Source organism: Apodemus sylvaticus, chromosome 20, assembly GCF_947179515.1.
Source record: "Apodemus sylvaticus chromosome 20, mApoSyl1.1, whole genome shotgun sequence".
NCBI lineage: Eukaryota > Metazoa > Chordata > Mammalia > Rodentia > Muridae > Apodemus > Apodemus sylvaticus.
The window spans coordinates 51,543,430-51,559,407 of record NC_067491.1 but is presented as its reverse complement, the minus strand read 5'-3'; the positions used below and the strand labels follow the sequence as shown (position 1 = coordinate 51,559,407).

The following is a 15,978-nucleotide window of genomic DNA, read 5'->3' as shown; positions in this document are numbered from 1 at the left end:
GAATTCTGAGACAGCCAGAGCTACACAGAGAAACTCTGTCTCCAAAACAGACAAAGTTATTAATTAACTAATGAAAAGTTGGATATGGTAGCACTAGCATCTTGTTCAGAGAGATGGGGGTAGAGTCTGAGGATCCTTGGCAGCCAGCCCGAACTGGTGTACACAGCAGCAAAAGAAGAGAACCTGCCTCAGACAAGGGGGAAGTGAGGGCTGATGGCTGAGATTATCCTGTGACCACCCACATAGCCACACCCTCACACTCACAAAGATTATTTCCAAAAAAAAAAAAAAAAAAGCCGTCCTTCTCCACAGCAGACACACCTCTAAGTAGAGCTCGGAGACCTCAGGGTGTGAGAGGCACATCTATGAAGGGGATCTCCCCACCCTCGGGCTTCTTCTCAGGCTCAGTGACAAAGGAGCCAGCCCCGCCCCTGTTCCTACCTCTCAGACCAAAGGCAATGTAGCTAATACATACTGAGTCTACTTTATGACACAGTAGGCCTTGTGCAGGGGTCACATCCCCCCACCACACAGTGGAGGAAACAGAGGCACGCAGACATCACAGTGGCTGTGCGAGCCAGGATTTGAACTAAGGCATTCCGTTCTCTGGCTTGACTTGCCAAATACAAAGCTCCAGCCGATCAGAACTGCAGTAGTCAGGGCTTTCCACAGGGCTTCCTGAGGAGCTACAACATCTCTACTCAGCTAAATGATTCTCCCTGCTTCATCCCTATGAGATGAACCCCAAACAAGGACCAAAGCTAGGTCATCCCCAAAGTCCCGACCACTCCTCCCTCCTTGCCCTGCATGCTGCCCCACCCTTTTCGGGTTACATCATCTTTCTAAACACTTACGGAGTTTCTCCTTGCCTTCACTCACTACGAGAGCTATCTTTCTAAAGCCAGACCCCATCCCGATTGGGGGCTGGGCACTTGCACTTCACAGTGCAGGAAAGAATCCGCACATACACTCTCTGAATTACTGGGCGGGGCACCTGGTAATGCTTGCTGGTCCTCAGGTAAATCTCTAGTGGGGGGGGGGGGATCTAAAAAGAACCTGAGCCCAGATACCCAGAGAACCAGGAGTGGCCCCGAGGTGTAATAGGAGGAGACTCAGAGCTGTGATCGACCGCCTGGCAGAAGGCAAGACTGAACTCCCGACTGGCTCACTATTTCTGTGTCCACCATCCCTATAAGGCTGCTGGCCGGAGAGGAGAGAAAGGGATTTTAGTGTGTGAGCCCACTGCCTACTGTCTCAGATCCTGGGTTCTCTGAATTATAGCACAGCTTAATGATTCAGGTCCTGTCTCCAGTGACTGGTGTTTGTGGAGGCAGGCAGGGTGGGTTCTGATTACGATGCACCTCTCTCCTCCTACAAACCTTTCAATAGCTCCCTAGTGTTCCCAGGAGAAGCCACACTCCTTTCCTTAAAAAAAAAAAAAAAAAAAAAAAAAAGATTTATTTGCATTACCTCTAATGGCATGTGCTTGTACGGATATGTGCAGGCCAGTGCAGCCTGTGGATTCTAACTTCCCTGGTCTGGACTTACAGGAGGTTGTGAGCTGTCTGATGTGGGTCCTGGGAACAGAACTCAAGTTCTCAGGAAGGGCAGTATAAGTCCATGCTCTCCACTGCTGAGCTGTCTCTCTAGCCCGAGTCCACACTTCCTGACGAGACGGTTATGACTGAGTTCCTTTTCTGCCTCTGCCTTCTCAAGACCCATGCTTTCTTTAAAAAAAAAAAATACTCACTTTATTTTATGCATGGGCGCCTGAGTGTGTATATGTGTGCCATGTATATGCAGGGGCCCATGGAAGTCAGAAGAGGCCCTGGTGCCCTGGAACTGGAGTTACAGACAGCCAAGACTCACTGGGAACAAAACCTGGTCCTCTGCAAGAGCAGTAAGTGATCTTCACCACGCAGCTACTTCTCCAGTCCTGTCTCTGTCTTCTTAGGGGGCTAACCTTGGAACGGACCTGTGTCCTAAAGACTGAGTACCTTTCATTGCAAATGAGAGAAATCGCACCGACTTTGGCCATGGGAAGCAACTCTGATTGTATTCTTCTGTATTCTTGACCCAGCCCTCCAAGATGTTCACACTAACAAGGCGCCTCAGAAGGCTCTCATGTTCTGTCATGTCCCTGCTGTCGTGCTCTGGGAAGGTGGCCCTCCACATCTACTGCCTTCTCACTTGGTTGGCCTTTCCAACCTGTCACCCTGATGATCAATGTTTTCTGCAGGGCGGACACACTCGTGACTTAGGTACAACTCAGGTTTGTCACAGGCATTGTCATACAGGTAACATCTAACCTTTGACTCTGCCGCCAGCGGTTCCATTTTATGAGAAAGCTGTGTTACACTTAAGCGTACAAGTTACTCAGAACAGTAACGAAGGGCCTTCGAGCTGCCTCCCTGCACTCAGTGTCTCGACTGATCAAAGCAAAGGAATGGTTTTGCTACAGAATAGAAACTTCGGATGCTTCCATTTCTCCAATGTTTTATATTTAAAAAGAAAGGATACAGGAAACAGGATGATCCCAATCCTTAAAAGAAAAACAACCCTTCATTGTTGATTTTTTTTATTATTCTCCGGGCATCATAAAAAGAAAGGGATGGGCTTCTGCAACAGCAGGCTCAGGTTCCCAGCCTCAAGACAGCCAGGACTTTCTCTGTCTCTTCCATTCTGCCCTGCCTGTCATAGTCCCAGATCTGGAAGAAGCCAGGGCCTGCCCAGGGAATCTCAGGCGCTGGGCCTACACAGAGAGGAACTAGGGCATTGGCAGTGTTGGTCTTTAAGTCCCAGCTCTACCCTGTTTCCAGACTGTAGTCAGAGTATGGGTTATCCTTCCTCCCGGGATATCTGAGAGCTACAGAGAGGTAGAAACCAGGCTCAGGGCAAGCATCTACAGAGCATATAAAGGACTCATGTTTCTTCACTGGGTTTCAGAGCATCCAGCCTCCACTGCTCAGGTATGTCCTGCCTTTTTAATTAAAAAAAGATTTTTTTATCTTTAATTACCTATATATGTGTATGTCTCTGTGTGGGTGCCCCAAGAGGCCAGAGGTGTTGAATCTCACCTGATCTACAGTTAAAAGTCACTGCAGATGACTGCTAGGAACTGAACTCAGGTCCTCTGGAAGAGCAGTGCTCATTCCTAACCTCTGGGGCATCTTGCCTTTGTTTTTGTAGTTGTGTGTGTGTGTGTGTGTGTGTGTGTGTGATTGTTCTCTCTCTTTTTTTTTTATCATTTCCTCAAGCAGGACTTCCGCCAGGGACCATCCTGACTCACTGGAGTCTCCTCTGTAGTGAAGATGAGGGACTTCATAGATGGGAGACTCGCTGTCTTAATTTCTTTTCCTGCTGCTTTGATAACATACCCTGACAAAGGCAACTTAGGGGAGAAAGGGTTTAGTCCACAATTCCGGGTTATAGTCCGTCATGGCAGAGAGTCAGGGTGGCGGCGGGTGCTCGAAGTGGCTGGTCACATCCACAGTCAGAGAGAGACTGAATGCACACACCAATATGTTCTTCTCATTTTTCCTTTTTGTACAAATCCAGGCAATGGTGCACACTCACTCCCCCACCCATTAATTAGTTCATTCATTCACCCATCCATCCATCCATCCATCCATCCATCCATCCATCCATCCATCCATTCATCCATCCATTCATCCATCCATTCATTCACCCATCCATCCATCCATCCATCCATCCATCCATCCATCCATCCACCTACCCATCCATCTATCCATTCATCCATCCATTCATCCATCCATTCATTCACCCATCCATCCATCCATCCATTCATCCATCCATCCATTCATTCACCCATCCATCCACCTACCCATCCATCCATCCATTCATCCATCCATCCATCCATCCATCCATTCATCCATCCATTCGTCCGTCCGTCCGTCCGTCCATCCATCCATCCATCCATCCATCCATCCATTCACTTTACATCCTGATCAAAGCCCCCTGTCTCCTTCCATACCCCCACCCCCTGTCTCAAAGCTCCTTACCCCTCTCCCATTCTTCTTTGATAAGGGGGAGCCCACCCATACCAGCCCACCCTGGCACATCAAGTCACTGCAGGACTAGAGAGCACACCCACTTTTAGGCTGGGTTTCCCCACAGCGACAATCCAGGGAAGGCAATCTCCACAGACTAACCTAACTTAGAGAACCCATCCTTAGAGGTTCTCCTCCTATGTGATTCTAATACAGACTGTATGTATCAAGATGACGATCAAAAGCCTCAGAGCTGACATGGACACTGAGCCATCTCTCATAATCTCTGGTGCATGGGACTTATGCCCCAGATGTCCCCAGTGTGAGTGAATGAGGAAAGAGGTTCCAGAGGTGAGGTACTAGGGTCCCCTTATCCATCTCCTCTGCTGTTTTCTCCAAAGAGATTTACCACCTACTGAAGGGGAGCTCATTTCTTGGGCCTGGCTCCCCTCTGTCCTTCCCCCACCCCCGTCTCTGTCTCTCGTTTGCCCTCCAAAGCTCCCACTCATTTTAAAAAAAATTTATTTATTATTGTATGTAAGTACACTGTAGCTGTCTTCAGACACACCAGAAGAGGGCGTCAGATCTCATTACGGATGGTTGTGAGCCACCATGTGGTTGCTGGGTTTTGAACTCAGGACCTTTGGAAGAGCAGTCAGTGCTCTTAACCGCTGAGCCATCTCTCCAGCCCCCCAAAGCTCCCACTCATTATTCATTCCCCATGTCTGCTTCCTTCCCATCCCTACACCCCACAGCCATAGCCTGAATATACCGGGGGCCACCGCTCACCCAGGCGTGAGGTCTGCTTCCTCTTGATCTCCGTGAGCTTGGGAATGGGGTAGGGGCCGTAACAGTGGGTGAAGATGACACACAGCTGTTGGCTGATCACTTCATTCTGTGAAGGAAAAGGAGCGGCATTATGGGAGTGCTTGGGTCGCACCAGCCAGGTTGTCACTATAGAAACCTGCTCCCATGGGTGAGAGGAGCCGGAGCATTTTCTGTCCTCCTGGTGCATGGCCACTGAGTGTTCACTTACCACCCCTGGGCTGACCTGCTGGGTCTACAAACCACTGTCTATTTCTTATGAGTTCACTGCTGGGTGCTCATGAAATGTATAAAAAAATTTTTTTCCATCCCACCCTGATCATTCACTAGCTAAGGGAAAGCAGGCTTTGTGTAGCTCGTGAACAGAAAGCTTTTTACCCTCAATCCACCTTCATCTATATTCTCCAATTCTGGAAGCGGTCCTCGGTCCTGACCAAGCAGCGGAAAGCCCTTGTGATCCCGTGACTGTCCCCCACAAGGGCAGGATGAAAACCTCTGAATCAGCCCTGTAATACGTCGGATTCTAGGGCTCAGACATTCTGGATCTGGGAGTCATCGGTTGAATCACTTCTCAATAAAAATAAAAATCAGGACGGAGGGAGAGAGTTCTGTGCTTCCAAGTTCCAGCTGCCCGTGCCTCAGGGAGGAAGGAGACTGCCCTGGGTGACCTCCATCCTAGTGTTTTGGTCCAAGAACAGGTGTGCAGGCCAGGAGGAGGGAGTGGACTCACATCACTGTGGTGTTTTTTATTGGGCAACTGGCTAAGGCAGGGGCTAGATGAACAGTTACTGCTGCTGTGGCTTAATCAAGCATCCCTGTGTGCCCATGTGTTAGGGGTGTGGTCCCTTGTTCACGGTCCTGCGGAGAGATGGTTGGACCTTCATGTGATCTTGCAGGAAATCAGAGGTCCTCGAGCGTGTGTCCCTAAAGGATGATGGGGCATTGATCTACTCAGCGCTTTATCTCTTTGCTTCCTGACTGTTCCCACTACGAGCTTCTGCCCTGATGCCCTGTCTCACCTCTACCCTAGAAGCAATGGACAACTGACCACACAGCTCCGAAACCGTGAGCTTCGGTTTAAGTTAAGCTTCTTCCAGGTCCATTACCTCAGGCAACCTATTTCAGCGACGCCAAGCTGACTAACACAATAACTTTTTTTTTAAAGTATGTTAACACACACTTTGAAAAATAAACACTGAAGAGGTCTCAGAGTGAGATCATTAATTTTATCTTTATATTTCCAACGAGTGAGTATTGCTTTTGTGATCAAAATTATAAACTTTTTTTGGCAGGAGGCTCAAAAATTTGTTTTTTTTTTTTTTTTTTAAAGATGGCTTTGGAACCACAATCATGCCATTGGTTTACAATATTCTCAAATTTAAACCCCTAGGGCAGGACACAGCCCCTCCATATGTGCAAAGAAAATCTAAATTCTTCTATTAAAGTGGACAGATCACAGAAGGCACAGTGTCACCTGGGACGTGATTTATAGATGTGTCCTTAGAGTGAAAGGAAGAAGTGGCTTTTCTAAGGATGGTGCGGATGGTATGTCATGAGCAGAGGTGGAGGGCACTCCTCCCCTTAGCAACCTCCCCTGTGGCAGCCACCTCAGGCGAGCAAAGGGTCCTCCCTCCCCATGAGCAGCACTGGAGCCCCCTGGGAGCTGGTAAGGAATAGAAATCTCTTTGTTTGTTTGTTTGTTTGTTTGTTTGTTTTTCTTCTTTTCTTCTTTTCTTCTATTCCTTCTCCCCCCCCTCCTCCTCTTCTCTTCTCTTCTCTCTCTCTCTCTCTCTCTCTCTCTCTCTCTCTCTCTCTCTCTCTCTCTCTCTCTGTGTATGTGTGTGTGTGTTTCTCAGTTTTTAAATATGTAGCTTAAGCTAGTTTTACACTCCGGATCTATCTGCTTACCTTTCTAGGTACTGGCACAACAGGCAAAGCTACCAGATTGGATTGGATCTCACACTTTTTAAAATAATTTTCTCTCTCTCTTTCTTTCTTTCTTTCTTTCTTTCTTTCTTTCTTTCTTTCTTTCTTTCTTTCTTTCTTTCTTTCTTTCTTTCTTTCCTTCCTTCCTTCCTTCCTTCCTTTTTCTTTTCTTTTCTTTTCTTTTCTTTCTTTTGTATCTGGGCAAATCCAGGGTGCACATGAGTAGAGGAAATCACTGTGTAGGTGACAGTCAAGGTTCCTTTCAAGGCAGCCACCACTGGCTGTAACATCAGCAGATGTGGGGTGACCTTCCCATTGGCAGAAGGCTCAATGGTTGCATACTGATGTCTGCTTTCTCATCCATGAAGACAAAACTGTCATTTCACAATGAAACATGTACTGCAGACAAACCTGAGGGGGACCTGAGGCACAGGTTTACTTTATGGTTGAAAGCATGAGGTTTGCAACAGCCAGGCTGCCTGGATTAAAATCCTGGCTCCTCTGCATCCATGTCCACACAGGCTTCAGGTTTACCATTTCAGATGGAGATGGTGACACAGGAGCCCCTCCCTCCAGGGGTCCTTATGAGGATGGGTGATTTTGGAATGGATAGAAGGGTCCTGGGCACATGGAAGTGCTTTGCAACATGGGTGATTATCATCTTTAAACTCAGGTCCTGGCTTAAGTGTCCACAGCACAGCACGGCACGGCACTGCCCCCGGGCACAGGCGGCACAGGATGGACTGCGAGCTGTGTGAGGGACGTAGGGAAGGAAGGTAGCAGGGAAGGAGAGTCCTAACAAGGCTTTGATGGATGGGTGTAAGCAGAGGGGGAAGACTGCTGAGCACACACTTGTCCTACTCCAGTGCTTTCTCTGAAGTTGATAAATTAAGCAGTTTTAGCAGACGGTGTTTACACCGAATCCCATTTTCAAAGTTTTCCGGAGACGGTTTGGAAGCTCTGTTGAGAAGATGGTGGGCTGTCTCTGGTGACTTGTGGTGACTTTTTGATGCTTCCAGGATTTGATGGGGAATTCACTTAGCGCTGACTCTCTCTGGCAGCCGTTTGACGGCTGGAAGCTGGGCTTGGAAGGTCGCTCAGAGGTTCCCTAGTCCAGTTGATTAGCTGTTTTTTTTCCTGCTTCGATTGACGTTTTATTTTTATTTTTTACACTTTTGGTGTTGCTACTAGCTATTGTCCAACAAGGGAGTTTGGACACACACCTGCTTCTTTGAGGGTAGCTGAGATCCAAAATGCGTTCCATAGAATAATACTGGTATATACCAGCAAGAAGGCTTTTTAAAAAAAATAATTGTAAAAGAGAGATTTATTTCCAAAGTATCACACAGAGGACTCCAGAAAGTCTAGGACAAGTAGCCGACCAGTATTTTTTTTTTTAATTCAAACAATCATATTCTGTCCCCTGTTGGTGGAGAGATTCCTCATGATAAGCTGCTATGGTAATATGCTTTGTCTCCCTGTAAAATGTGTTAAAATTTGGTGCCCAGTCTGATGATGCTGAGGACAGTCAATAAATACTAGCACTAAGACAACAGGATGAAGGACAAGCTACAGAGGGGGAGAAAAATATTTGCAAACCTTATGGCTGGCAAAGGACTAGTATTTAGCATACACACACACACACACACACACACACACACAACCCTACACACACAACCCTATTAGGATTCACACACACACAACCCTATTAGGAGTCAACCATTTAAACCGAACAAAAGAACAAACAATTCAACTAGAATGTAAAAAAAAAAAAAAACAAAAAACAAAAAAACTTCGATGGGGAGAAAATATGGACGGTGGAGCAGTGCATGCTTGGAGATGGTGGAGCAGTGCATGTTCAGGGAATATTTGATTGCACACTGCAGTTATGTTAAACTATGTTTCCCTATGGGTCAGTCTATGTGGCATCATGCCATACAGGTAAGAGTTTCCCTGGGGTTTCCTGTGTAAGCAGTCAACCCTCTTTCCTTCCTCCCTCCTGGCTGTACCATTCGTTTCAGGCCTGCACCTTTAGAGAATGGAGCTGCCTGTGCTGCCTCTGGGTCACCTATCCTGGATGGGCAGCATGGCTGCCGGGGAGCAGGTTCCAGTTCACATGTGGTGAAGGCCTTCCTTCTTCTCACCTTTCTCATGCTCCTGTCAGGGCTGCTGGCGACTCAATGACCCACCTATTCCTGCTGTCAGACACTGGAGTGCCGTGGGAGGCTCGGCATACCCTGAGCTCTGCTAGTTAAAAGAGCTAGTTACAGGGTATGAGCGGTCAGAGAGGGATGGCTTTTGGGGTGGCTTGGGAGACAGTGGACCTTGGGGTGCTAGGTGTGCTGGGTTTTGTGGTCTAGTGCTGACTTTTTGGTATTCAGCTTTGCAGTTAGGACCTGGGAAATTTCCTAAGGGTATGTCATACTTCAAAGTGACACTTACACACACACACACACACACACACACACACACATACACGCGCACACGCACGCGCACGTGCACACGCACACGCACACACACACAAAACCAAACTAAACCAAACCAAACAAATACCTAAAAAACATAAATCCAAAGTACTTCAATAAATTCTGGAATTCCTCTGTAGCCTGGAAAAAAAAGTTAAAACCAGACAAGCCAGAATATGCTGGAATACAGACACTGGGAACGCGTCCAGCCATGCCTTTTCACCGAGGAAGTTCTTGGGTAATTTCAGGTGAAAGCATTTATCATTTACTTTGAGTTGGAGGGGGACAGAGGAGAAGTTGGCTTTTGGAATGATCCCAGCAGGTTCCGCTCTCCTTGGACTCACTGAGGCCTGCTATCCTGAGGTTCAGTGGCACAGGGGACACTCAACACAGCCAGCAGGGGCCTGCAGAGGCTGGCTTGAGGGCTGGCACTGACTGGCACACCTATGGGACTTGCTCTGGCCCCAAGGCTCCCCGATGCTCTGAAAGCAGATGGGCGATGCTGCTGACAGGCTGTCTCTGCGTTAGTTACCCATCATCCTGCCTCCATTTCTCCTGTTTGTTAAATAGAGATAAATTTAGGGTTTCATCTGGAAGTGCTTGGGAAAGCTGTAAGAGTTTAACCTTAAATATGCTTAAGTGAGTGGCTGGCTTGTAATTAAATATATATTCTTAATAATTGTACACACATACGCATATGTATATATATACATATATATATACATATATATGTATATGTTTGTATAAGTTTTGAAAAAAATCTTCATTTATGTCTTGAGACAGTTCATTGTGAAAGGGTTCCACAGACAAATGAGTTTGGGAAACATCCTAATTCCTTTTGTGAATTAGGGTATTCAGGGCACCAAAGAGAGAAATGTTTACAGTGCCCCGTCACTCTGAGGGCAGGAGGTGACAGGCAACCCAGGGATTCACAGCTCAATGCTGCGTGCAGCTGCCACGGCCTGGTGTTTACAGAAGAACCCGGAGAAAGCACAGAGGGCCTGCATCCTCTAACTAGCTTTTCAAAGCCTCAAAGATAAAGCTTTTTACTTGGTGTCATGGCCAAGTGGAAGGAACTGCAGTTTTTAACTACTTTGTACTCAAGGTCACCTAGAGAGGCCCGTATGATTATTGACTCACAGTCGGGGGGGGGGGGGGAAGGGGGAAATTGAGGCAGAGGATTTAGGAAACCTGACCAGCACTAAAGGGCTAGTAAGTGAGGGAGCCAGGATTTGAACCCTTGTAATTTGGCTCCAGGGAACATATGTTCAACCATTGTGCTCTATGAGCCCAAGGCCTTGTGGGATGTGACGGCTTAGGGTATGAACTCTCTAGAACCTCTCGGAGAGACTGGTCCTCCCTAGTGCTTATCACGGTCACAGTGCTTGGGGATTTTCTACAGTCTTCTCTTGTCTTTGGCTTTTGACCCCAATGAGTATCAGGAAGGAAGTTCAAGGTTGCCCAAAGTCAGTACTTCCCACATATACACAGGTGTGGGTCATATACCCCTGGACAGCCTGGGGTGCCTTTATGATATTCCCAAAAGGATAACTCCACAGGGATTGTTTTTTTTAGTGGGATGACTCTCATGATACTCAGAGAACAAGACTGATGTTTGGAAAGGCAGTGGGGATGCGGGATTCCTTTGCTTGGAATGGAGGCCTTGGTAGATGTGAACCCCAAGGAGCCAGAATGAAGCTCCTCTGACTGGCTCTCCTGTCAGCGGTGTGCAACACTTTGATACTGCGCTGTGACATCATCTACAAATATGCTGGGCTTCATTCATAGTTATCCTGGGATGCTTGTATCCTGTGGGCTGCATGGTGGATATACTATCAATCTACATGAAAGGGCTTCTCCCAGATTCCTCCTCCTACTTGATTCCCACTGTCCCTTGAGGCCTGGCCAGTGCCAGCACCTTCGGGAAGCTCCTTTCCTCCCCCTTTGAATCTTTTACTTCCTTTGGCCTGGTCTAGGGAAACTAGCTTTCTATGCTTCTAGAGCACATGTGTTGGTGTTATCCCCTGGCTTGAATGCAAATTCCGTGAGTCAAAGGTCCCTGACCTGCCCTTGTGCCCAAGTACCTTGGTACTTAGCACATGCTCAGTCAAAAAGCAGACCCCACAGCTTTTAAGTACTCATTCGTATGGACCTATGCCTCTGAGCCCACTGTGCAGGTAGCTGTGGGCAGCGGGGATATGCTCTCCACCTATGGCTGTGATGTGGGGATGTTAGGGACCGTTGGTTCCTAGCAATGGACCATCCAGATCCGTGAGCCTCCACCCTCACTCTCCGATGCCGCCATCACGGCTTCCCACCCTTCCCCCACCCCCTTGTACCTTGCTGGCTTTTAAGATCTCGAACATCAGGGGCAGGCCTTGGGTGACCAGCTCCTCTGTGTACTCCTCCTCTTGAATGGTCTTGAACTCCTTGAGCAAACACTGGATGAGAGGCCTGCGGTGCTGTTGGAAGGCAATCCGAAGTGACTCCAGCCACGTGTGCAGAGTCCATGGGACACCTGGACGGGGGCGGGGTGGGGGAGGCATTGGGCCAGGCGGGAGGGGAGGGCAGGCAAGGGGAAGGCAGAACACAACCAAGGAACAGGAATATCGTTATCCCAAAGTTGGCCTTTGTCTAGGACATTCCCAAGCTATGAGACCAAGGGCCCAGAGTTCAGTGAGCACAGGCAGGACTTGCAGAAGTTGGACTTGAAGGTCGTAACTCATCCTCTTCTGCTTACGGACACTACTCGTATTATTAGGGGCTGCATCTTACAAAACCAATCACAGAGTTGAGTCTTTTAGTTACTCATTCGTATGTATCTACGCCTCCGCGTCCACGGTCTTCCTTGCACTCAGTGGGGGGAGAAAAGGACTCAGGGAAGAACAAGTTTTGTCCAGGATGAGATGAGACAGCCACACTCAGATGGAAGCTTAGAACTGGTGAAACCAATCAATAGGACTTGACCATCTCTAGGCACCACTTAATAAAGGGAAGGAGACCCCTACTGGTCCCCCGTGAGAAACATCTCCATCTGCAGCACCTCACTGGGCCTTTTCCCTTTAACAAAGTCTCCTCAGCAAATGATTGCTGTAAGGTGCAGTGAGGTGGTGAAGAAGGAGGACACCCCTCACCTCTTTCAAAATGAATAGGTAGATCATTCCTAGCCCGAGCTTCATAATCGCACAAGACAGACTCTCAGGGCAAAAGCATAAATTTCCCATATATCGAACAGTCAACCTGTCAAGAGGTTCTGTCCAGAATACCAATTCTATTTGGTTTCCAGCCTACCATGTTAGGGACCTGTTTCCATGCCTCCCTGTTCTCTTTCTTGCTAGGTCAGAGCTACTAGACCGTTGTTAGCCTAGCCTCGAACCCCAGACACACCAATGAGACAGTTCTAGGCTAGTTCACACCAGAAGAAGCTGCTGCATGTCAGAATGGCTCCTGTTGGCCCAGAGGACACGTCTTAATGAAGAGGCATTTGTCCTTGCCCTGATGGTCACTCTGTGTCAGTAGTGTTGCGTGTTCTACACAAGAAGTCCTCAACCACTGGGCACCACCTGGAGTGATTGTTAAATATAAAGATTTCCAGCCTTTATCCATCCAGACCCTCAATAGCAGAGCCTCTGGGTGCAGGGCCTGGCAATCTGTATTCAGACAAGTTCCCCAGGTGACTTAAGTACCTGCCTCAAGGTGCAGAGTTTGGGAACCAGGACAACATGATCTAAGTGTGGAATCTCAGGGCAGGCAGGGTACTTCTGCTTGTGGGGTCAGGGTTGGAAATGTTCTAGCCAGTGAAGCTCCTTGAGACCCCATGTGACATGTGTGTGTGTGTGTACCCCGTGACATGTGTGCATACATGCATGTATGTGTACGTATATGTGTTTGCATGCTATGTCTAGTGGTGAATGGTGCTCAGACTGACCTATACTCCTGATATCAATTGTGACATCCACGTAGCCGTGCTCAGCGCTGTGATACATGGCCTCCCTCAGGGCCCTCAGTTTGGCCTTGCTGTTGCGGCTGGCACACAAGGGGGGCGGGGCTGTTTCTGCCAGGTCAGTCCCCTCAGCCAGAATCTCCTCCAGGGACAGGATATCGCTCTTCTCCTTCTCTGGCTGAGCGAGCAGTTTGCGGAACACATTCCTGTCAATCATAAACCCAGAGAGGAAGACACTCAGAGATGGAAGCAGCTGTGCTGGGGCAGGGGCACATCAGGGGCTAGGAAGCTGCTTTCACTCAGGATCAGGAATGACACATGGCAGCTTTGGGGATGAGGGAGATGGTGGGGTATGACTTGCCATGCTTCCTGAAGGGCAACTTGAGGAGAAATAATACCCAGAAGGTTCTGGAACTCTGGCCTTTTTGAGTGTCAGTCTGGTAAATTTGTTTGCCTTGAGGTAATGTGCAATAAAATCTTTCAGAAACCTAGACAGGACATGGGCAAACTCATGAAGAACTCTGTCATTGTTATGTGAATTCTCACATCATGACCCATACTGGAGGAGAGTGAGGCATCCTTGTGCCTAAAGTTGTCTGAGAGCGAACAGAACATGTCGGTCTGCACGCATGTGCAGTGTAGGGAATTAGCTCTTGTCAGGAATCTGTGAGTGAGGGCAGTCTGGCTAGGCCTGGAGATGGGGTCACCTCACTTCCTGGGCCCCACATCCAGAGAGAGAATGGGTCTGGGGCAGGCCTGGGAATCTGCATTTTTAACAAGCACCACTTGGGACCTGGCGGCCTTGGCCCATCCTAGCCTACCTGTGTCCATGGGCTGCGGCCTGGCTGAAAGAGTTCATATCACCCTGGGGGGTGGTAGAAATTCCGTTCCTGTACATGGTTCCTATCAGGGGATCCGCACCACGCTCCAACAGCAAACTAACCAGCTCAAAATTTCCTGCAAGCCCAGAGAAGGGGATTTCATAAGAGTATAAAACCAACCGACCAAACAAACAAAACAAACTAGTCACAGGTACATCAAAGGCCACAGGGGAGACACGAGGTCTGAGTTGGAACTGGTGACTTACCAACGGCCGCTGCAAGCTGGAGAGGAGTTTCTGAATAGTTCTCCTCGCCATGTTCCACGGAGCCTTCCACCTTGGCCCCAGCATCCAGGAGAAGCTGCAGGGGAAAAATGGCCACTGAGACACTTGGACAGCACTCATGATGAGGAGACACCAGTGCACCGGCAGAAATCAGTCAGACACTAGTGTCCCCTACCCCCGGGTCAGTTACTATGTGCACTGAGGCAACTTTACCTCAGAAAAGGAGCCTCTCCCATCTTCCAGAACCCCAGACTTCCCAGAGTGGTCCATGCACAAGAATGTGTTAGAGAGTTTGTTAGAAGGGCTGAGTCTCTGGACCCCAGCCTGGACACTCTGAACTAGTCTGTATTTTAACAGGCCGTCCAGGGCATCCTTAGGTATATTAAGGTTTCTGGAAGCACTGGGATAGAAGCATCCAAATGCTGCAATTCTCCACTGTCCGATCTGTGTCACAAGCCTCTGAAGGCAACTGAAGTAGTCCCTTTTGCCCACCAAAGCTCTGGGATTATGAATGACTCCAGGAACACGCCTGGCCAGCCAAGGTGAAAATCCCCCCCAGAATCCCCCTGGATGGTTCTGAGGACAGGTGAGGTGTTTAGTTAGTTCTCTGGCCAGCAAGATCCGGCAATGTAGCAAATGCTGCAGAAGTTTTGCTTCTCCCGCCTTCATTCAGTGCATTTGCTGAGACATACAAGCTTAGTAAAGGAGACGGAGGCTCTGCCCATGCCGGTTCACCACTCTCGGTGAGGGTGCCATCTGCAAGGCAAGTAACATGGGGAAGAATCCCCCATCTTCACTACCTACCTACTGAGGGCACAGCCCCGTGACTGAGTCTGCAGCACGGACTCAGCCTGACTGCCAGGAAGTTCTGCTTGGCTTTCAGCTGGCTCCTTTCCTGAACGAATGCCTAAGGATGCAACTGCCCACTGAGAGGTGCTGTCTGTGGCCTCCAGAAGCCACCAGCTCCCCTCTTTCATAGATTTCCCCTCTGCGAGGAAGGGGCTGAGGTCGATATTCTACAAGCAGAAGCCAGCCCTAAGGGTGCCACACCACACACTCAGCCTCCTGAAACGCCACTACGGGTCTGTCATGAGGATTCCCCATAGCCAGGAAACAACAAAGGTTCCGGTGAAATGCCAACACTGCTGGGCTGTCCCTGCCACCCTGCTCTCTGAGGCACAGAATTCAGAAGCACAGGCCACATCAAAGAGTCACATTCTTGCTGTCTCAAAAGCTCTACACTAGCTGTGGGGCTGGGTGTGGTCCTGGACTTGGACGCCAATCTCCCTCTTCTGATCAGGTAAAGACCACATTAAGACCGGGGCCATCCCCTGACCATCAAGACTACCACAGTCTGAAAATGTGACAATGATACTTTCAAAGGATCACAGTTACAGGCATGTCACCACCTTTGGAGCTGTTTCAGGAGATACAGGGGACTCCTGTAGATCTCCAGGAGCCGATTCTCAAGAGTCAGGACTCACACCAGTGCATCTTTTCAGACAGCCCCTTGTTGATCTGGATGCTTCTTCCCACTGGTTGGAAACCACCAGAGTCTACACAACACCAGGGCCACACCCGAGGGAAGAGTCCCTCCAGGTATTGACCCTGGCTAAGTCTCACACATGTTAAGACGAGTATAAGGGGGCCAATCCACAGAATAACAGCTGAAGTCCCACCTCAGAGCAACAAGGAAGAAAACTC

The 15,978-nt window shown here is 48.7% G+C and overlaps 1 protein-coding gene across 2 annotated transcripts in view; it reads right to left on the bottom strand.

Moving 5' to 3' along the window:
* The window catches only part of Abtb3 (ankyrin repeat and BTB domain containing 3), a 269,082-nt gene that overhangs the window by 14,170 nt on the left and 238,934 nt on the right, over positions 1-15,978 (bottom strand). For both annotated transcript variants that reach the window (XM_052165691.1, XM_052165693.1), the window contains 5 exons: positions 14,257-14,350; positions 13,991-14,126; positions 13,155-13,375; positions 11,566-11,744; positions 4,800-4,905 (listed from right to left, as the gene is read on the bottom strand). In XM_052165691.1, the coding sequence (XP_052021651.1) occupies positions 4,800-4,905; positions 11,566-11,744; positions 13,155-13,375; positions 13,991-14,126; positions 14,257-14,350 (736 nt within the window). The remainder of the gene's footprint in view (positions 1-4,799; positions 4,906-11,565; positions 11,745-13,154; positions 13,376-13,990; positions 14,127-14,256; positions 14,351-15,978) is intronic.